The 22,059-nt window shown below is 43.7% G+C and overlaps 1 protein-coding gene across 2 annotated transcripts in view; it reads right to left on the bottom strand.

Annotated features, from left to right (window-relative positions):
- SLC66A2 (solute carrier family 66 member 2) overlaps positions 1–11,566 on the bottom strand; it is a 64,181-nt gene extending 52,615 nt beyond the window's left edge. For both annotated transcript variants that reach the window (XM_058832274.1, XM_058832275.1), the window contains exons 1-3: positions 11,465–11,566; positions 10,770–11,126; positions 1,766–1,899 (exon numbers count right to left, since the gene is read on the bottom strand). In XM_058832274.1, the coding sequence (XP_058688257.1) occupies positions 1,766–1,899; positions 10,770–10,972 (337 nt within the window). In that variant the 5' untranslated portion in view covers positions 10,973–11,126; positions 11,465–11,566. The remainder of the gene's footprint in view (positions 1–1,765; positions 1,900–10,769; positions 11,127–11,464) is intronic.
- Between the last annotated feature and the right edge of the window lie 10,493 nt (positions 11,567–22,059).

Below are 22,059 nucleotides of genomic sequence, written 5' to 3'. Positions count from 1 at the left end.
AAGTAAAGAAAGTAAGTACACAGATTTGTCAGCTTGCCTAGATCACCATAAAACTTTAGAGATAAGATTAGGTGTATGATTAGAAACACAGTTCTCACTCCTACTCGTATTATACTTGAAACTTATCATTCTGTCCAGCTTGAAAGGAGCTTCGTATGCATCTATATGTTTATTCTGAGCCACCATACAGTTGTCCTTACTAAAAATCAATCCCATGTAAGAAAAATATTCCAACTGTTCTCAGTGTTTGTGGGAGGATGCAAGCCTTTTGATGAAAACAAAAAATTAAGGACCACAAGTAGGTAAAAATCAGTCTCTCAAATTCCGTATGACAGACTGAGTTTTAGGAAAAAGGATTAAATAACAATGCAACCCTAAAGAGTTTCTATCATCTGTCAAGGGAAGCACTGATTACCCCCTAGGAGACTGTATGTCTTTCAGAGAGAGTTACTTAAAGAGCACTATATATTAAATTGAAGAGCCTCCTATTTCTGTCCAAAGGTTACTGAAGGAGCCTGCAAGTGTGTGTGTGTGTAAATGTGCACAAGTACAATTTCCTCTCAGAAAGTGCAAACAGAGAAACCTCTCCATCACTCCATAAAATGCTAGCATAAACAGCAGAGGAGGAAGAAAGCATACATGCCCCCTTCCAAATGCTTCCTGGATTTTACCTGCTGCTAAATCTGACTGAAAGTAGTTTTTAAGTTGTTCATCCTGCCAGACTGAAAACCCCGGTGAACACAGCAGCTGGTGTTTGGAAGCTGGAGTGCAGCTCCTCTTCCACATGAATTCACTTACCTGAATAGTTTCTCACTACATTTCACAATGAGCAGGAATGGAAGTAGCTTCCTTAGCTATTAGATAAATTACCCTACTGCACAGCCAGGAGCTGCTGCCTTGTAATGGTGGCTGAGGAGATCTGGAATTGGATCAGACCCTCGATTATTAGAGAGTGTGGAAGAGAACAGATGGAGAGAATAAATTATACATCCTTAATGGCAAAACAACTGACAGAAAGCTGACAGTGTTAATTCTGTTCTTGTTGGCAATAAGCTGTTACATAAAATGTTTTAAGTCAAAGTCAACACAGAGAAACAAAAACCTACCCGTCTCAGATTTCTTATCTGCAGGGAAAAAACAAGGACTTTGCACAAAGACTGAACGTTTTACTAAATAGAGAATGATAGTCCAACCCAACTGAAATTATCAATAATAACGAAATTAATCAAAATAAAAAATATGGGAAAATTCCCATAAATCCCAACTAATCCCACACTAAAGCCAAAGGAAATGGTACACAAAAAGAGATAGTTTTGCAGCTATGATAAGAAGCACACAGTTTTCTGATAGTTAGCAACTCAAGTGAATAAAAAATTATCTACAAAAGCAAACGTTTGCAATTACAACATTTAGGGAGTAGCGTAAGATCATAACTAACAACTTGGTAAAAAGCTGAAGAAATTAACTTCTTACTCCAGCCAAGATCTTTAAAAAAACCCAGGCTATCACAACAGCGTAACAACAAGCTCTGTATTCAGAGTGTGGTGTGAAATATTAGGGAGAATTCCAATTTCTAGACTGAACCAAGACCTGTCTGAAATAAAATTTCAGCTGTACATTTTTGTATGGAAAATAAGCAGTTTCAAAAAAAAAGTTCAGAAAGTGCCACAGTGGGAAGACTGGGCTGCAAGAATTTCTGTACTAAGTAGAGCTCACCATACTTTCAGAAATATTAATCCTGAAAAAGCCAATTCCCGTCACTGACCTGCAAAAGAGCGGCGTTTCACGTTCATCTCATTGGACACACGAACTTCAGTGCACAGTTTCAGCATCAGTAACATTGTAATGATCATGATAATGCTCTGCCACAAAAGAGGGGATTCAAAACGCCTTCCAAACCTAAAAGAGGAAAATAAAGTATGTAAAACATCTAAGCACTGGAAAAGGAAATGCTAACAGGTATGGAAGGCTAAGGAAGTCAGAGTCACCAGACACACCTAGTTGCACACACAGTAGCTCAGAACAGAAGTATCTGAGAACCTTATTTCAACATCCCAGTGGATTGATCCTAGAGGTGCTGAAGAGAGAAGCTTAAGTCTTTGCTTCAAAAGCCAGCAGCAAACTTACTGTTTTGAAAGGAGAATCACATTCATTAAGAAGTATGTCGGTACAAAGAGACCAGAGAGTTATGCCACATTAACACCAGTTATGGGTGCTCTCCACACACACTCCAAAGATTTCACATGGACTTCGGTGCAAAACTTCTCTTTCTCAATTTTTCATTTTTAAATTCAGTCATAAAAACAATAGCACTTGCCCTACAAAGAAATAAATACCCACAGCCCTGTCTAGACATCTGAGTGGAAAAGCCAGGTCTTCAGAACATGCCAACTATTTAATAAATTTTTGTCTATTTGGACCAAGATTGGGGGAAGCAGGGAAGTACAGATGACGTGTCATGGGAGCTTCCGAGCACTTCCTTCACGCAATAGAGAGGGTGAACTTGGATTGTGGCCAGTCTTGACTGAAGAGCTTACTCTTAAGTGATTGCACAAGATTCTGCTGTAGGAAAAGGAGAACCCTTCAGTGCAGAGCAGTGATGCTCCAAGAGCCTCTTCCTACATTACTTGATGAAAACTCAGCAATCCCCACCACACACTCAGTAAGTGCACAAGGGGTAAAGGGTGGAAGCTTATCATGTGCAGCCCTCGAAGAACATTGCATTTACAAAAGGAGGGTGACACACACATCACAGTGAGCTGCTTCTTTGTGCTCAGTTCTGCCAGGTTTTATGCCTTGAAGACAGATATGCTGAGGAAGTGATTTGGTTAGAACATATTGCTATGCTCCCCAGCTCCTTCACCTGCACCATGAGGCACACAGGCTTTCTAGATTTCCCAACAGCACAGTTACTAAGGTCAATCTTTGACCACATCATGCTGACCAAGTCCCAAGGCTCACAGGCATTGCAATTATTGCCCTTTTCTTGACAGTTCCTGTCTCACAGCACCCTGGCAAAATGTAATTTGTTATGCTTGGGCTACTTTCACTGCTCAACTCCATGCTAGTAAAAACCAGCTAGGGTCACCATCATGCTGTCTCACACTACTGTGATTCCACTGCAGCCACTTCACCAGAGAGAGACTTTTTGTTACGAGTCAACTAGCAAGGAACAGGAGAGAGACTGGAAAGTCCTTGACTAGCTTCCTTGGAAATCCTGAGCAGCAGAGCCAAGCAGCCACATCAGTGAAAATGGCCAAGTATTTCCTGCCTAATGGCATACTGCTGGAGAAAAGTACAACTCCTTGAACCTCCACACTGTGCTAGAGGGCTCACCAGTAACTGCTGCAGGAATAGCAGTTCTGTGACCTTTAGTCCCCCACTTCTTTCTACCCTCAATGGAGCCATTACTGTAACAAATTTGGAGGACACTATGAGGAAGGAAATAAAGAACCTATCTGATAAGCGTAATCATAGGCAGTGTGTGCTCTAGGTAAGGCTTTCACTGCACTAGTTCAAAATGCAGGGGAAAAGAACAAAAGTTTTGCCTAGTCTATGCCCCAGGCTCATGATTCCAGAGCTCGTTTAGCCTGTGTTGCTGACTGTGGCCAAGTTCCCCTCATCTACTGGAATTCAATACTATTATATTTGTCTCTTACTCAGACTTACTGAGAATTACAGAGCAGTTAACTATAAACCAGTTTACACTGGGTTTAGAAAAACCATCTCAAATTACAAATGTATTTGCATGTAAAAATACAGTAATGCATTTAAGAGGGGCTGAGTTAGCAGCACAACAAGTTAGAAGTTGTTATGATGGTAAAGCCAGCCACAGGTCACTGCAAGGTTAGCTTCTCCCTGTTGATGAGATTATTGGTCATTCACTAATGAGTGCCTCACGTAAGTACTGCTTGCAGTATAAATATCCACTCACTACAAACACAAACAAGCATAGCCACCTGCTTGCCTGATCGTGACAATTTGTCATGAGCTTCAAGTATTGTGCAGACCCTCTCCCCCTAAACACCAGGTGGGAAAAAATGTGAAACAAAACTCGCAACACATAAGAGAGTTAAAACAGAAATTTAAAAATTCTTATGGGAATTTCAAACAATGCAAACCACCTGTAGGGTTTTTCACAACCATCCAGTCAAAGACAACAAAGGTTATACAACAAAACATACTCACGTGAAATGTATCTCCCCAAACACCAAACCCCAGAACGAATCTTGCAGGCAACACAACCTTCTAAACTAGATCACATATACAGTCAACAAACAGCTGCCATGGACAGGCAGAGCAAACTACATCACATGGATTACGCCACACTACCTGGGCAGCAAGACTGAAGGGAATAGCACTGGCAAGGACCACTCTTGAGTTCTTGAAGCTGTAAAAGTAAAGCCAGAACACTCATTTTGCTCACGATCATGGACACAAACACCACTCCAAGCTGCTTACCCTACTTTGCATTGGAATCAGGGCCTGCCAAAGCAACATTAATCCAGTTTAAGACTCCTCAGGCCAGCTTGCTCCAGGAGCACTATGGGATGTAAGCCCTGCAGGGAGAGCGTGCCATTCCATGTTCTGTTTCCTTTCTGCCTCACAGACATTATTACTGGCTCTGCATAAGCAGGAGCCAGGAGAGGAGGAACATTAAGGTAATTAAAGCGCCTTATGAGAGAAAGATCAAGAGCCTTAGGATACTAGAACAGGCTTGTGGAAAAGATCAGCTTTGAAGTCCTGGGAGTGCAGGGTCATTACTGTTATTCTGCATTTTCATCCCATAACTACAGTGTTGTGTAACAAAGTGAACAGTCACACTTGCAGTATTCAAGGAACTCAGACTTCATATGTCAGACTAAAAAGAGACAAAGAGCTTTTGCACTGTTTACTTCATTTGTATAAACAAAAGAACCCTTTATTTCCTGTACTAGTCAAATACGCAAATAAAGGTGGGGAGTGGCTTATGTGATATTAGTGTTTCCACAGCCTTCAAATGACTAATGCATGCTCAGGGTGATGAAGACAAGAGAAGCGCACATTCGAGCCAGAGCAGAGACTAACCAGTTATTGAGAAAACAACATAATTTCATTGGTATAATTCAATTCTGCAATAATCCTGCTACTCCAGGCCTACTTGAAACAGCAAATGCCAATTGTGAAAAATAAGCCAAAGCTAGACCAAGCATAAAAGGTTTGCTTATCGCTTTTCCTAAGAGATCTTTGAAAAGAAACTGCTTTTGGTGCAGCCAGATCACCATCACCCTGACCACTCTATTTCCTCCTACACTCCTCCATGCTGCTCCAGCTTTCATCTGCTGTCTGTTTTTCAGCTCTTTCAGTCACAGATTTTAGGCAACACAAAAAGTACACAGGATACACCACACACTACCAGGATCATGAGAGATAGGCCAGGGTAGCAGCATGGCAGCTGTCCTGAAAGTCATCCCGTACAATAACAGAATTTAACCTGTAGGATTTAAGCAGGAAGAAGAAACAAACAAGTTTTGCAACAGGATCTTTTGATACAAGATTCCGCTTGACATGTACACTTCCAAGACTTTATGCATCATCCCAAACCAAGTTCCTCACTTGGGCATACAAAATTCTACTTTACTTTCTGCACAAAAAAGTAGCGCATCTTATCCCTGCTCTCTGGCACTTATACAAAGGAGGAGGAATTGTGTAACACTTTTGCTCTCAATATCTGAGCAGGCCATACGTAAGGCAATCTTTCAAAGTTGTAGTCATTCTGTCAGCTTGATTCATAGCATCATCCCACATTCCACACATGGTAAAAGCTGGCAAGATCCATTTTAGTAACAGAAGCCTTAAAAGCACAAGTTCCTCTTTCTCACAAAGTCCTTCAGACACCACTGCTTTGCTTTCTGAAGCCAGAGCAACACCAGACAGAAGGGATCTGGTCCACAAGTGGCTCTGTAGGTGTTACAGCATAATAAATACCTAGGGATCTACCCCTGACACGAGCAAGTTCACCATTTCTCTGTAAATTACCTCTGGTTCCATACTTAAGTCTCTAAACGTCTATTCTTAAACAGGGAGCTTATTCCATTGACTCCAGTACAGAGAGGTCCCAGTTCTAGTGATACTGCTGTTTTAAGACTTTTTGTTTCAGGTCAGCTGATGTGGAACAGGTAAGAGGGTTACCTTTGCTCAAAAATAACACAGTCCATAGTCTCCATCCTGTCCCTGGCTGTCAGAACTTGGTGCCATGGTTTGCCTAAAGGCAACTATTTTGTGAGAAAAAATACAAAACTGGATGGTTTTATTTTCTGTTTTTGGATTTCTGTGGCACTGTTGTATGAGGACAGTGTTCCATGGAATTGTAGCTCAAAACCTCTGGAAAGAACACTGTCTTCTTAGAAAATATACAAACCCTATTATATAATGACATCCATTTTACAAAACTTAAAACTGAAAAAGAAAAACCTAAAAAAATTCTGGCGATAGCAGACAACATAAGTACTTTTGGCTGCACTTAGTCAAGATACACATAAAAATGTTTACACTGATTTCTAAGAAATTTATAGTTCCTTTTCCTCTAACTATTTATTCTTATTTTAATATTAGAAGAAATTGTAATTTATCTCTTCATAAGCTCTGTTTTAAAAAAGAAACAGCGAAGGGAGAGAGGGGGAAGAGAGGGAGAACTCACAAGTAAGTTTCTCTGCATCCTCCACCCCCAACTGATTACACAACTCTCACCCGCCTTCTCATTCCCGTTCTCCATCATGACAATGCAAAGCTACTCAGCTGGCAGCCTGCAGGCCATGCGAACCCAGAAGATGTGTGCACCTCAGTCTAGTGCCACAGAGAACTCTGGATCCATCCCACAACTTCAAAACAGCCTGGGACAGCTTAAACAGATCATTAATCACCTCAAAGCTCAGGGTATCCCTTGAGCAAGAACACAGAGCTAACTCATGAACGTATAATAAGACATAAGGCACAGGCTATCAAAAATAGTAATGAAGTGTTTAATTAAAAATGTAGAGGGAAGAAAATTGCTATCAGTTTTTTTGGAGTGGGTCATATACTTTCATATGCACCAGAATTACAAAAGCCTGCAGTTCTGCACTGCCTCTCGATGTCTATCCACAGTGCAGACTTTTCCCAGGCTGACCAGTCCAGAGAAACAATGACCTGTGGGGCTGGAGAAGACAGACAGGAGAAGCGGTACTGACAATAGCAGGACTAAACAAAGGGGCAGCTGATGCAGTCATAAATCATATCCAGCAGCTATACTAGCCCCCCAAGATAGATATTGCTTTGATGTGTTAGATAAAATTGTAACAATAGATTACAACTAAAAATAATCAAATAGTCAAATCTGCTACAGCACAAAATCTGCTCTTCACATGGGCAGAGACTCCCTTGTGTGATGTTATAAGCACAAACTGCCTACTTTTCAATTTATTTTTTTTAAATCCTCTTTAAAAGGGCAAAAGCATTAAACATGGCTAAACTTGTAGTTTCTTTTTCCTGAACAAAAGCCATGCATGCATAAATAAAGCAGAATCATGCCCATTGCTATCCATACCCTGTCTTTATTCTTCCAGACCAACCCAATGTTTTCACACGAAGTTCTGGCACATGGCCGGAACACAGCAAGGCCAAACACACATAACTGAAAGCAGAAACATCTCTTTAAAGATGAGATTTTGAGACATTGTGTGAAAGAGAAGTATGATAAATGGATACTGTATTATTGTCATCACTAGCAAACTAGAAGTTCTTTGGGCACGCCCTGAAATTAAGTGATTAGATGTTAAGAAAGACAAGGAGAGGTATTGCACTGAGTCCTCTTGACTTCAAAAGATGGCTTACCAGTGAAGACAGTCTAATCAGAGAAACAGAATTTGTGAGAACAGGTAACTGGAAACAGGATTGTTATCCTTGATCTCAAAATAGTACTTTGTTCATTGGCTACTGTCACAGTGCAATCTACCAGCTGAAACTCTATTGACACATAAAACATGCCAAGATCAGGAAGTAAATACTCTATTTGGAGGGGAGATGAAAGGTCAAACTTAACCCACATTAAACCAAAAAAGGATAACCTCTGAAATAACCAAGTACAGTTACAGAAACCTGTGGATTCCGTCATACCACAGAGAGAATGTGAGGGAATTGCCCCCGTAGCTGAGGAGAAGGAAATATAATAAAGCCATAAGGGAAGGAGGGAAGGCTGGATCTCTTACAAGTAACACAAATAAAGAAACACCAGCACTACCCAAGAACAAAAATTCAGAGGCATAAAAAGGTATAACAGGCAGGAACAGTCTGTCCTTGTGAGCCTCAAATTCAATACATGAAATTTCTGGGAAAACCTGGAAGTAACAGAAACAAATTATAGAAATGTCTTTGAAGTTAAAAACAAAACAAACAAGTAAAAAACAATAGAAACATCATCCATCCTAGGAAATAATTAAGTCCTGAAAAGCAACACTATTAAAACTTGAAAGTTTTTAAGGCCTAACAATTTATGTAGTTATTTTTGGATCAGGGTGGAGGGGAAGTCCGGAAAAAATGACTTTGGCTCAAACCATGTGCTTAATAATCAGAGGTAATGAAGAGAAACCAAATTAAACCAGGAGCTATATGGCAGTCAAGTTTTCAGGAGAGAGACTTGGATTAATACTGGGTTTGTTAAAGGGAAGGAGATGTGAACTGATACTTGGGGGAAAAAAATTATATATAGAACAAAATTACTTGTAGGAACAGTTCTGTCCTAGCACCAGGATGGAAAACACAATAAATAAAAACCTTCTAATTTCCTCCAAAAACTATTACATATACAATTAAAATAATTCTGCTGTTTATGTCATTATTGAGAGCATTGTGTCCCAGATAATGCATCGGGCATAGGTGATATTAACCAAATAATGCAAAAGTTAAATTGCCAAGATGCCCTATGGGTGCATTCTAACCATGTACACAGAAATCAGAGGCTCTTGCCCTACAATCTTCCTTTAACCATCCAGATTCCATCATAACATCCACCCTCAATGCTGTTTTCATGACTTACTGGTGCTAATAACTAACTACCAGGGATACCTAGTATTTTAGACAGACAAGCAAAATATTCTCTCCTGGGAACATTGAATTACCACTATGCAAGTACCCTTTTAGTTCAGCAGAACTAGAAAGAGACAATTCACTGCAAGTACAGAGAGAAAGGTTTCTGCAGGCTCCTACAAGAAGCCATTCCATGCCAAGCTCCAAGGTGACCAGAACTTACACAGTGCTTATACATGTCAGGGAGTATTACACGGCCTAACTGCTCACTGTAAAACAAATACATACTCCTATCAATATAACTGCATTCTCTTTCTTTTGAGGTATTGACAAACGTTTCAACACGTTTGTAAAGTAAATTGTAACTTTTCATTGTTTGCAGTATTTATGCTTTCACATTTCTCTTAACTAGATGTACTTAAAATCAATTCCAATTAAGGATCTTCCTGATTTTCCATAGTCTGAGTCTCACTTAACAGATGCACTCACCTGAGTTACCTAGAAACTGCCAGCATCTCCATTCAGGTGTAAGTCATTTCTCTATTTTGACTACCTCCAGTAAAACCAGAAATTAGACTATTTCTCTTTCTAAAACTGCCAGCTCAGGCTTTTCACTTCTCCTCCTCCTGCCAGTTTCTCTACTTCCCTCCTGCTCTCTGCTGTCTCCATATACTTCTCCCCAGGAAAACACAGTTCCAATGCAACAAGTAGCTCTGATCTAGTGATGACTCCTCTGTTTGACTGCCAGCTTGTGGTGCCAAGAAAGGGTCTCCTGTTTTCCACTCCAGCACAGCATTTTCATGTTGCATTTTGCTGTAGCAGAACCCAGGAAGCCATTATAGAGTCAGAGGAAGTTTCTTTAAAAAGAAACTGCAAACCAACAAACAGATGCAGCCTGTTACCTATCAGTTCTTTATGGATTAAAAAGCATTATTTTGTAGTCAAAACAGAATCATAGAATAACTGTCCTTAGTTGCAGTAGTTGCCCAGACTATTTCATCTTTGGTTTACAAAGTACATTCTCAGTGGCGTAGCATCTGTATAAACAGAAACAATGAGCAAGATTTTAGTAACATTGATTCGCAGAAATCAAGCCCTAATAACATTTTCTTTGTCCAGGATCACAGGACCTAAATATGGAAACAAACTTGCTCTTAAGTATTGAAAGTGGTGTTGGAAAAAAAATAAATTTGCTTTTGAAAGGCAGCATATCTTTTCCTTACTTATCCAAGAATGAAAGTTTCCGTCTGTAGTTGTGCATGAAGATCTACAAGTGAACCCCTCTGAAGCCAGCTGGTATCCCAGGGATATGCAAGAATATATGGCAAGTGTTCCAGTGACGTTAATGCCAACTAGACACTCAAATAAGTGTATGGTACGGAGGATTTCACTTTGAAATTGGAAACAGAGTAGCATGAGAAATGTAAAATACAGTCAGCAAGAAAAAAGACCTGACTTAGCATAAACCTCTTTACCAGCAAGTTAAAAAGTTTCCTCTTGGAAATCAGAGTGCTGATAATCAGATGTGGCAAGGGGAAGAGACCATGCTCCCCAGCCCAATTCATTCTACTTAACAGACTCACGCACTGATGGAAAGAGAGCACTTATATCTTCTAGAAAAGGGAAAACGTACGTAAAACATTATTTCCTCAAATATTCCAATCAAGGCTTTACAGCTGGCAAGCAAGCACGAACCTTTAGAACGGAGAGAAACACAGCCAACTTACCAAAAAAGTATCCGCAGAATGTTTGCGACCAGCAACACCAGGCAGACGTAGGTGGAGAAGCCCTCCGCGTTCTGGGTCCGCCGAATGTCCCGGTACTGGGGGATGTAGGGCACGACGCCGCCGAACACCATGGCCCCCGCGGCGCCCCACGACACCAGCTGCTGCATGGGCACCAGCAGCCACTCCAGGCCGCCCGGCTCCATGCCGGGGGCGCGCGGGGAGGCGCTCAGGCTGAGGGATGCCCTCAGGCTGAGGGTGCCCCGCCGCAGCTCTCCGGCCGGGGCCGGCTCTAGCCACGGGCGGGCTCCTGGTCGGGATGCGGCACCATGACTGCGCCCTCTCCCGCGGGGCCCGGACCTGGGGAAAGGGACGGGGCGTGAGCCTGGCTCTGCCGAGGGCGGCTCCGGCCGCTGCCAGCCGGGCGCTGGCGAGCCCGGACCACCGCCCTGCCGCGGGCGGGTCGGGGCCGCCCCCGCTCCAGCCTCAGCCCGGCGCTCCACAGGGGAAGCGCGCCCCCGGCACGGCAGCCGCGCCGCTCCATCGCTGAGGAGAGCGGCCGGGCAGGGCGCGGACACTCGGCTCCGCCGCCACCCCCGCCCGGCCCCCGGGTCGTGTCTCCGAGGGGGCTCCTCCACCTCCCTCGCCCACCCTCGCCCACCTCGCCCCGCGGACAGGCACGGCCGCCCGCCCCGCACCTGCTCCCCGCGCTCCGGCCGCCGCCGCCTCCATCCCCGGCGCCGCTCCGCGGGCGGGCAGCGGCGGCCGGGGCGGCCCGTGACGCAGCGCGAGCGGCCCCGCCTCCGCCAGTGAGCGCAGGGGCCGCCCCTTCCTCCGGCGGGGAGCGGCAGCGGGCCCGGGCCCCGGCCCCGGCCTCTGCCCCTGCCCCTGCCTCTGCCTCTGCCCCTGCCCCTGCCCCTGCCCCTGCCCCTGCCCCTGCCCCTGCCCCTGCCTCTGCCCCTGCCCCTGCCCCTGCCCCTGCCCCTGCCCCTGCCCCTGCCCCTTCCCCTTCCCCTTCCCCTTCCACCGCGCTGCCGCCCGCGGGAGGGGGCTCGGCTCCCCTGGGCGTACCTGGACACCTTCTCCTGCGCGGGCTGCGCTGAGCTGCCGCCCCGGATCCTGCTCCCCTGGAATTAGGGAAAATTCCATCATGCCTCGTGGGCAAGGGGGAATGGCTTTAAACTGAAAGAGGGTAGGTTTAGATTAGATATTAGGAAGAAATTCTTTACTGTGAGGGTGGTGAGGCACTGGAACAGGTTGCCCAGAGAAGCTGTGGATGCCCCATCCCTCTAAGTGTTCAAGGCCAGGCTGGATGGGGCTCTGAGCAACCTGGCCTACTGAAAGGTGTCCGTGGCAGGGAGGTTGAAACTACATGCTCTTTAAGGTCCCTTCCAACCCAACGCATTCTGTGGCTCTCTGAATTACAGTGGCCAGGGAGGGAAAATGTGCATCTTCTACCCAAAGTAGGGCAGACACAAAGCGACCAGGGAGACTCTACTGCTACTTGCACTGGGCCAGCAGAGGACAAGTGCTGCAAGTGCTGCACACAGATGTTGTGTGGAGAATGACAGCATGGACACTGCATCCACCTCCTACAGCTATACTTAAAAGGATGGGTCATCCACCATGCATCCAGGTGGCTGCACAGCTTTCCTCAAAGCTTGTTCCTTGTGCTCGCCATAATGCTAGCCCAGACATGCTTCCTTCTACCTTGTAAGTGCCCCTGCTGCTCATCCAACAGTTAGGAAATGAGATGGGTTTTCCTGCATCTGAGTGATGTATTCTTTTGTGTCCTATAGCAGCAACTGCAAGTTGTGAGTCTTAAAGGGGAAAAGGAGCTGAATTAAAAACAGAAATATCTGGTTTGGGACTTCAGAAGCCTTTTGTTTACTTCCTGCATAGCAGCACCTTCCTCAACTGCAATCATTTCTTCCACTGGGCCGTTCTTGCAGCATATGTACAGCCCATGAACCTGCACACTACCACAGAATGTATTCGTTAAAGGCATTCTTGGCATACCATCACACAAACATCCAAAACAGCCTCCTATGTAGACCAGGTGACTAGTGATAACATTGGGGCTTACCTTTCCTACAAGGAAGTAGCAGCTCTGCTACTTGAACAAAGCTCTATTCCGTTACACAAGACTTAATAGTTTGATTGCTGAAGTTAAAAATACATAGTGGATGTTTTGAATTCTGATTTTTGGATGAGGATCCTCAAGTTCCTGATTTCATTGCATCTGACTCAGAGAGAATATAACAATCCAATTATGTATAAACTGCATTATTTAAAACATTTTATTATTTAATGGCTCGTATTTCATATATCACTTGTGCATTATCAGGCAGTTATTCAAATTTCTTTACATACTTTCCTTGGAGCCCTTAGCACATTATTTTTGCTCAAGCACAATGGTCTAAACAAGCCTCAAATTGAAAATATTAGATTAGAAAGCAAATTTTTGTTCATGTAAATACAAGCATTTGGAGAAACCATGAAGAAATTATCTTGAGAAAGTAGGTATTTTGAAGTAATACCTTCTACCTAAGTAGAAGAAACTGCCCAAGCTGGCACCAGATTTCCAGGTTAGCTTCCAGAATGATTCCAGAATGCTCTTAAGTCTATGCAATAACAAATTGTATACAATATTAAGAGTCTAAAATACTCAACTGGAAACAGCTGCCTAAACTTAGGTTGTTTTCCCTTACTTGAAACTGTAAGGGTAAAAACTGTGAATTGCAGCATATTGCTGTGTGAACACAAGTCAGTTGTGGTCACTGAAAAATGTCCTAGTTGTTCAGGAGTTAATCCGTGGATGTAAGCTAAACTGACCAGTGACACTGGACACTGGGTAGGAGGAGGAATGACAGGTTGGCTGAACTCCTCGGGCTGAGCAGCTGCCAGAATCCGGGAGGAACCCTTCAGGTCTCAGGACATTCTAAAAAGCCAGGCTCAAGTATTTTTGGTAGTGATACCATCCTGAGGTGCTTGCTGCCTCTGGTATAGCATCCTGCCTGGCACAAGAACATCCAACCACAGCAGACCCAGCAAGACTCCAGCAGGAGAGTGTGCTGGAAGAAATTTATCTAAACCTGGGGTGATAACAGGCGATTGGAGAGTCTTGCATCATCAAGGAAAAGTTCCGCAGCCTGCAGGTCTGAGTGCAGTCACATAAGAATGAGCCTTGTGAGGCTTCATATCAAAGCAGATTTCTTTATCTGGGAGATAGTAACTGAGAGGGAGCTCAGAAAGACCGCTCTCTTAGTGTAAAAGCAGAGCCTACCCTAGAAACAGTACTGTTTCACTGGCAGACAGCAATCCTCTGATTCAAGTGAGGAGAAAAAGAACAGGTGCATTTATTTTTTCACACAGACTGGCAAAATTCCCCCATTAGGAAAAAAAATCTCTATCCTAGAACTACATTACCCATTCAGAAAACAGAAGCAGACAAAGTTTCACACCAGATCTTTGAAGACTAAATTAATCCTTTTAGGACATCTGCTGTAGGAGAGTTGAAATTGATTATGTGAGCAGCTCTAGCCACCTAGTTATGAACTAGCTTCTAGCAGTTAATGTTTTGATGACAATGTAGTCCCCAAACCTCCAAACATAATGAGAACTTTGATTTATTTCAGACTAAGAAATATGATAAGAAATGTTCCTGTAATATCTTTGGATATGGTTTAAGCAAGCTGAAAATGGTGAACAGACATGGGATGTTTTCAAAGGGCTTTTAACTTTAATGTTGGTAGAGGCAGTGAAAATTACTATATAATGTTTAGTTTTTGCAAACAGGTTCACTGACTTAAAAAAAGTAAGCAGAGCCCCATTTCTACAATTGGCTCCAAATGGCCATATTCCTATCAGGATGACACTGAGACCAACAGGACACAGGAATGAACCACCCAATGGACCCGCTTCATGACAAGCCTTAACCACCTCTTTGCAGTTTTTTACAAGGAGGAGGAGGAGGAGGACAGCTGTTGGTACTTCACTTGTAGTTACTGCAGCAGCAAAAATAGCAGATTGCTGCAAGTCTCCCAACCAGTCTGTTGTTCTGTCAATTGATTTTGAAAGATGAGTATTAAAATTATTTTATATTCTACATTAGAGAAATGCTGTTGCACAGAAGCAAACATATGAAGTCCCTGCAAGACCCTGCTAAAGCACAGATAAGCTCTAAGTTACTTCTTGAACACGTTGCACAATAAACGTTGTCATAAGGATAAACTAAATCCCTGTGGTAGCCAAATTCCCTTCAATTATCACATTATATATTTCATTCTACAACTACAGCCATGGGGAGATTACAAAGAAATATTCACTGTACTGTTCATAAAACAAGTATATGGGTCTTCAGTGTCTTGAAATTGGCCTTTCCTACCATAATGTATTACCACTAAATCAGCTGTCCCCTTCTCTCCTTTTTTTAATTTTTCTAAAGCAGCCCTGTTGCAACTGGTGGCAGAAGCTACCTCCTGGCCCCTCCTAGCACTGGTGAGCCCCTGTTTTGGCAGCTGATGGACAGAGTCAAGCTAGCATTTATAGGAGATACAGTTTTATTGCACATCTTCACCTGTCTTCCTTTCTCCTTCTGCACTGGTCTTTGCAAACGGAACAGTGAATATCAGCACGAGTGGAGCAACCACCTGCATGCAGAGGAACACCCTCTGCACTTCCAAGGAGGAGCTCTGACAAACATGGCCAAGTCTACAAGCCCATCCCTGGGCAATAGTCACATGCTTTGCACTGGGGAGCAGGAACCAGGTCCATGGAGGTTGATGATTAGACTCCTCTCTGTACTTGGACTGCTACCATCTCCACTGACAAATGGAGAAAAAGCCCTAAAGCAAACATTCCAGAGCAGGAATCAGCCTGACAGCTGGCAGAGATACATGAACCCTTCTTAAAACCATCACAGCTTTGTAAACAAAGGGCAAAGTTCAGAGTGGGAAAATAAACAAAGAGCAGTCCTGGTTCATCTTCTTACCAGAGTAAGCAGCTACAGGTAAGAAGCTGAACAAGGAGTGCTTAACCCACAGCCTGATCTTCTGTCAAACAGGTCCAGCTGGCTGCTATTATTTCTTCCCCACCTGCTCTGGGGATGCCTTTGGTGTGTCCCATGGCCTCAAGGTCACCTCAGCAGTTGGCTGCAGCAGAGGAGTCCATAGGCAGCTCCCAATCCACCTGCATGTCCTTGTCCATGTCCAACAACACAGCCAGAAGTTCTCACCTCAACAACCTTCAGGAGCAGGGTTAATATCACATATTAAGAAAATATGTGATAGAGGAATGTCTCCACAGGTGGGATCTGCACAGTGTGCCATGGGAAAGTACCATGCAGGCTCCATTCACTGCTAATTCAGTGCATGGTGCTCAGCATCAGAAGGGACAGGATGGATTTTATTCCATCTTACTAAAATGGCTATTTTATTAAGCTGGTTTTTGTTGGACCTTTCTTGACACGATGCAGAAAGAGCTCTGCACCATCTCCCTCTTTCATGCACTTCACTCCTCCCTGGGGCAAAATGCTCACTAAATACATCAGTTGTGTTCCACAAGAAGCTGCTGATACCAGAGAGTGAGCTGGGAAAGAAGAAATGTGGTGGGTTGATCCTAGTCAGCAGTGAAGCCTCCACTGCCACTTGCTCACTCGCTCCTTCCTGCAGGATGAGGCAGGGTGAAGCCATGGGAAAAATACCTATGGGTTGACATAAAAGTCTTGTAGTGAATAAAAAAGAACATAAATAAGTGATGCAAAGGCAACCACTCACCACCTCCAACTAACAGACCAGTGCCCAGCCAGTCTCTGAGTAACAGCTACTTTGGAAGAAACATCCTGCCCACAGCCTGATTTTATTGCTGAGTGGGATGCTGGGGGTCCAGCATGTCCCTTCCATCCCTTGGGTCAGCTGTCCTGGCTGCTTCCACTCTCAGCCTCTTGTGCACCCCCAGCCTGTTTGCCCTGGTGGGAGGGCAGAGTGAGAAACAGAGGCGGCCTTGATGCTGTGCAACCACAGTTCAGTGAAGGCTAAAAAGCTGGTGTGCTGCCAGTGCTGTTTTGGTCACAAACACAGCACCCTACAGGCCACTATGGAAAAAGCTGACTCTGTCTTAGCCAGAGCCAACACAGGGCATGAAATGCAATTTGGGAGATCCTCAAGCTGGCTTTATCCTTGAACAAGTGAGGGTGCAAATGCAGTGTCCAAAGTGTCAGGAGAACTATCCTTAGCCTGCTCTGACTCAGCTGTGGAGTAAATAAGCAGAGAGAGAAAAGAAAAATTACAGAGAAGCTATGGTTTCACTATGATTTGAAACCACCAGGTGACCTGGAGTCAGTTGCATTACAGCACACAAACTGTTTTTTCTTTCTCTGTTCTAGGAGAAGGACAAAGTGCTCCTGGTGGCATTTACACACTGTAGCACACCTGGCTTGTTTCTGTTAGATAAGCTCAACATCCCCAGTGCACTTAAGAACAGAACAAAACTAAATTTATGCTCTCCTTACCATGAGCAAAGAGTGCAGAATGGGGAAAAAAAACCCGCAAAGACCAACTTTATTGCAAAAGTAATACTTGAGTTGAAGATAATTTAGACAAGACAGAAACAAATACTGCAGAGTGATTTTTCTGAAACCCCAAGGAGCTGCAGTTACAGGTTATTTTATTATATTATTTTGATTAATACAGCATCTATCCCACAGAGAAAATTAACATCCTCAAGTGTCCTCTGAGCTGCTCTGGCCAGCCCCAAGAGTGGGAGCAGTCTTGGGGTTCATGCCACCGCACCTCTTCCCCAGTTGTGGAAGGCCAGATCTCCAGTGCTCTTCTGCTCAGCTGGTGCTTGTACTACCTATGCTGGCAGTGTCCCTAGGCACCCTCTGGCCCCTCTGTGCCCTTGTAATTTCAGATGCCTTTTGCCAGGCATGCCTGGAATACGTACCCAAATGTCTCCTGCTGGAAAACACCACGTGGAACACTAAATGGAACTGAGGTGGGAGGGCCTCCTACATTACCCAAGCTGCATAAAATACCTGTCGTAACTCTTAGCACCACCCCTCTGCCTCAAATGTCTCACAGAAGAAACAGGCAGGCCACTGCCAGTCAAGGTTTCAGTCTTAAGATCATATTTGCAAAATATCTTTGTTTCAGATGAGAAAGGGCAGGCTTTTTCTCCCAACAACAACAACAAAAAAAGGCCAAAGAATCAGATTACCACACTCTTGGCTTTCCTTATTACTGTCACTGCTCACTGAACACATCTTGCTGTTAGAGCATGTCTCCTACACCTGACATTCCCCAGTGTTATTACCCATATTTGCCCAAATCAGCTCATGTTTTATGCAACCCTACTAAGAGTTTTCCACTAATTCAAGGTGAATTTAAACTGCCTGTACTAGGGAAACACTCCAATTGTCTCCTCTGGGAAAAACTGTGTCTGAAGCTGCAAGGAAACATTAGCATAACTGCAGTTTGGTCACAGGAAATTTTACCCACAGTTCTTTACACCTTCTGGAAATGCAAAATTGGCATTTTCCAATGAACCACTCCCTCCTTTGCCCAGCTTCCAGCCTCTTCAGCATAGGCTCTCTTTATCAAATATTTTAGAAAAATACTCTTTCCATCACGCACGGTAGCACATGCCATGTTTAATATCTGTGTACAAAACGTGCATTCTGCTCTGGACCACAAGGTCCCTGGAATAGAGTCGTGCCAGGCTGTGGGATCTGAACATGTGAGGTCAGCTGCCTGTCCTTGTGCCGCAGGGGCTGCCCGTCCTGCCCTCGTAGCAGAGCCTCACCTGTTACACACTGCACCTTCTTCGAGAAAGCTCCGCTGTGCACGTGTGAGGAGCAAGGCCACGGGGTGGTTTGAGCACAGCCCCCAGATGCACTGTCAGGCATGCCAGCAGCAAGCCACAGAAACAGACCCTGCTTCCTCTCCCATCAGGGACAAACACTTCCAGCTCCCTCCTGCAGCCTTTCAGGAGGTGAACTGCCTGGTGAATATTCCTTCACCCTCACTAGCCAAAGACAATGGAACAAGGCTGGAGCTGAAAAAAGCATGGGAAGCAACATCTCTTACCAGCCATGTCCAGGAACACATACCTGGAGAATTCTGGATCACCGCATAATAATTCAGTCAACAGCAGCTGGGCAGGTGATTTCACAGAGCCATGAATTACACACAGCTCTTCACAGAGCCAAAGGATGCCACCACCACCACCCACCACACCAGCCTTCATAGTCACCTTTCTGCTGCTCCTGCATTTATCCTGGTGCAATACACTTACAGAGAAAATTACACCCTGTGATTTGTCACAGCTACTTAGCAATACACGATGCCCACAGCACACACTGAACATCTGATCAAGATTATCCTTAACCCTGTCAGTTTTCTTTTTGAAGAAACTTGTAGAAAGGGGCTGACTGAAAAAATTCACAATAAGGGGATTTGTGAGCAGCAGTCCCAAAACAGAACACTTTTATTAAAGGCAGAGCACCTCCATCAGGGATCAGGTTTCCCAATGGTTGGAATTACCCTTTTCTCTTCAAAGATACAGAGCCTGAAATCTGAACCACGAGCAAACACACAGGCTTTTAATATTCACCTCAAATGACTTTGTCTTTCAAAGGAGCACCAGCTGTCAGACACCACTGACCCGAATGCCTTTTTCCCTGCCTGAGGCATTTGCATTTCACTCACCACTTCTTTCCATGCTTTTAAGTAACAACTTGTTAGTCTGTTGATGTTACCATATGAAAGAAAAGCTATGCCTTCACCAGGAAGTACTCCAGTGGAGCAAGCTTTCAGTGAACTGCATTCTACAGAATCAAAAGATCGGGTAAATCTTTTAAGGTTCAAGTTTGCTATAAGAAGCATCAGCTCCATTTGGGACTGTTGCATATAAAAACTGATGACCTAGCAAAGCCAGATTTTTTTTTCTGTACATTGCATCCCTCTGAATCAGGACTGCCAAGTGACACAAGAGAAGCTACCTGAGAGGGAAAGACCAAATACAGTATGACTCAAAGACCCAGCCCAACAATTTGTCAGCAAAAATATGATGATTGTGGTGCAAGCACAAACATGTACCTAGCCCTTTTCTCTTCAGAGAAAACTTTTAGTATTGACTATGCCTCTGCCAGGAAGAAAAAAAGCAAACCCACAAAACTTGCAGTGCCATTTGCATCCTACCTTCTGACCTGCTGCCAAACAAGCAGCAGCCATGTTGATCCAGGAGCACTTGCCTCCTTGTCTCCTTCCAGGACTAAATTTCCTGGTTTTTTTCTTACCACGCATGTAATATTCAGCTTCTCTTTGAGATGTCCTCTCTGACCTCACCTCCACTCCAAAGCAACCCTGAGCCACACGTTTGGAGTATGTGACCAGAAGATTCCCTACCCCTGGTATATGAAATCTTGTCAGCAAAGAGGAGGGAAAGAGACTCTATTTAACATCCAAACAGCAAGAGTAATGCATTTCTACAACAGTTCTTCTATCTTGCCACACCACAAGCTTTTACAGAATGGCAGTGAACTTGGAGCTTAGGTCTTATAAATGTTTAAACATGCTTTTATGTCCTATCCTGCTACCTTGACTTCTCCATCCAGCAGTGGAGGAACTGGAATTTCCCTAGGAAAGAGCAAGGGAATCATGCTTTGGATACCATTTCAGCGCACACTGTGAAGAGTTCACAGCACAGGTCTGCAATACTGAAATAGGATGGGAGCAGATGGCACCTCAGCCTCAAGGTCATCCCACTTTTTATTTTTACTTCATATTCTTCATATGTCAAGAAGACATATTTAGACTGAAAGTGACTAAAGTCTAAGCTTTTTACTGAAAGAAAGTAGAATAGAGCATATTCTGGCATAGAGAAAAGAATTTATGTTGGCAAATCTTCTCTTTTGCTCCCTTCTCAACCCCCTCCTCAGGACCTTTTTGTACTCATTGTCTGTTCTTGTACTTACTGCCAAAATGAACTTCTTGTTATCCTTTTAGTAAATTAAGCATTCTTATTGCAGTAAATACTCTTATGTGCACTGGTGGTTTACTGGTTCTCAGCTAGCTCTCTGCTTTTGAAACAAAAAAACCAAAGGGTCTTTGCTCAGCTTCCCTTAGCCCATGGGTGCATACCCAACAGGGACTATGCTTTTAAAATATGGCTCATCTTACATCCTCAGATTTCAGACCTTGGAAATGTGTGCAGCAGCTCAATTCTGAACTTCTAAGCCCTCTCAGAAGCGAGAGACTAGAGGACAGCAGAGCAAAACCAAGCATGCTAGTTCTATTATAAGTAAATTCATTGTTAAGCAAAGTCTGTTTGGTTTTGCCATTTGTCTCTTCTATTCTTAGGCTTTCTGAACTTTGGAACTTTTCCATGCCCACTTTTAGCTTTAAAGACACTTCCATTTTTATTTCATAAACCCAGCTGTGCACTATTGGCCTAATTCAGCTCCAGATCTGAACTAAGAGGGCCATTCACATCAGCTGCTGAGCCCACAAAGTAAAAGAACCAGATCTTTGAAGGAGGAAATGCATGGTGAAATATTTTTTAGTCTCTTTCACACTTTTAATTGCCTGTCCTTTATTGCTCTGCCAGCTGAATATTTTTTTTTTTGCTGTTTGTTTTGACCTCACTGACCTACCTCACAAAAATGAGGAGCTAATTACAGAAAGCCTTTATCAAGTCATGCTTATTTTCAGTTGAACTCTAACCTGACCATTGCTAAAATGTGGCTCTACAAAGATGTAGTGGGATTCCTGCGAATTGATTGCCTGTATAACGCTTGCTCCTCTGCATTTCCAGCTAGTTCCTTATCCCTGCAAGCTCTTCACTACAAATAGGACCCTATGGCTTTGTTCAAGATAACTGGGCACTAGCAGACAGAGCCACTTCGACTGCCTCTGGGGAAAAATACTGCTGTGTGCGAGAGAAGCTTTTGTAGCACTTTTGGAAGGACGGAAAACCAGGAAGACTATGGCTGTTATCAGAATAAAAATGCAAAAATACTACAGCTCTGCTACCTAGCCTTAAAGGAAAGAAGATTTATTATCGACAAATAAACAGGTGAGAAGCACCAGTTGTTCCTTATTATGCAACAGAACAAAAAGGCTGTACTGTTGAAGCTAGTGGCTACATACAAAAGCAAACCCTATCTACATTGCATAATATTTTTCAAATCGTTTGATGTAGAAGCTTTCTAGAGCAGTAACACTGCTAGAACACTCAAGCTTCACAAAACGTGCTTGATTTTTCTTTGTACAAGGGCAACCTGGAAGAGTGG

This window comes from Poecile atricapillus, chromosome 2 (genome assembly GCF_030490865.1).
Source record: "Poecile atricapillus isolate bPoeAtr1 chromosome 2, bPoeAtr1.hap1, whole genome shotgun sequence".
Lineage (NCBI taxonomy): Eukaryota > Metazoa > Chordata > Aves > Passeriformes > Paridae > Poecile > Poecile atricapillus.
The sequence above is the reverse complement of the archived record's forward strand: the minus strand, read 5'-3'. Positions and strand labels throughout refer to the sequence as shown.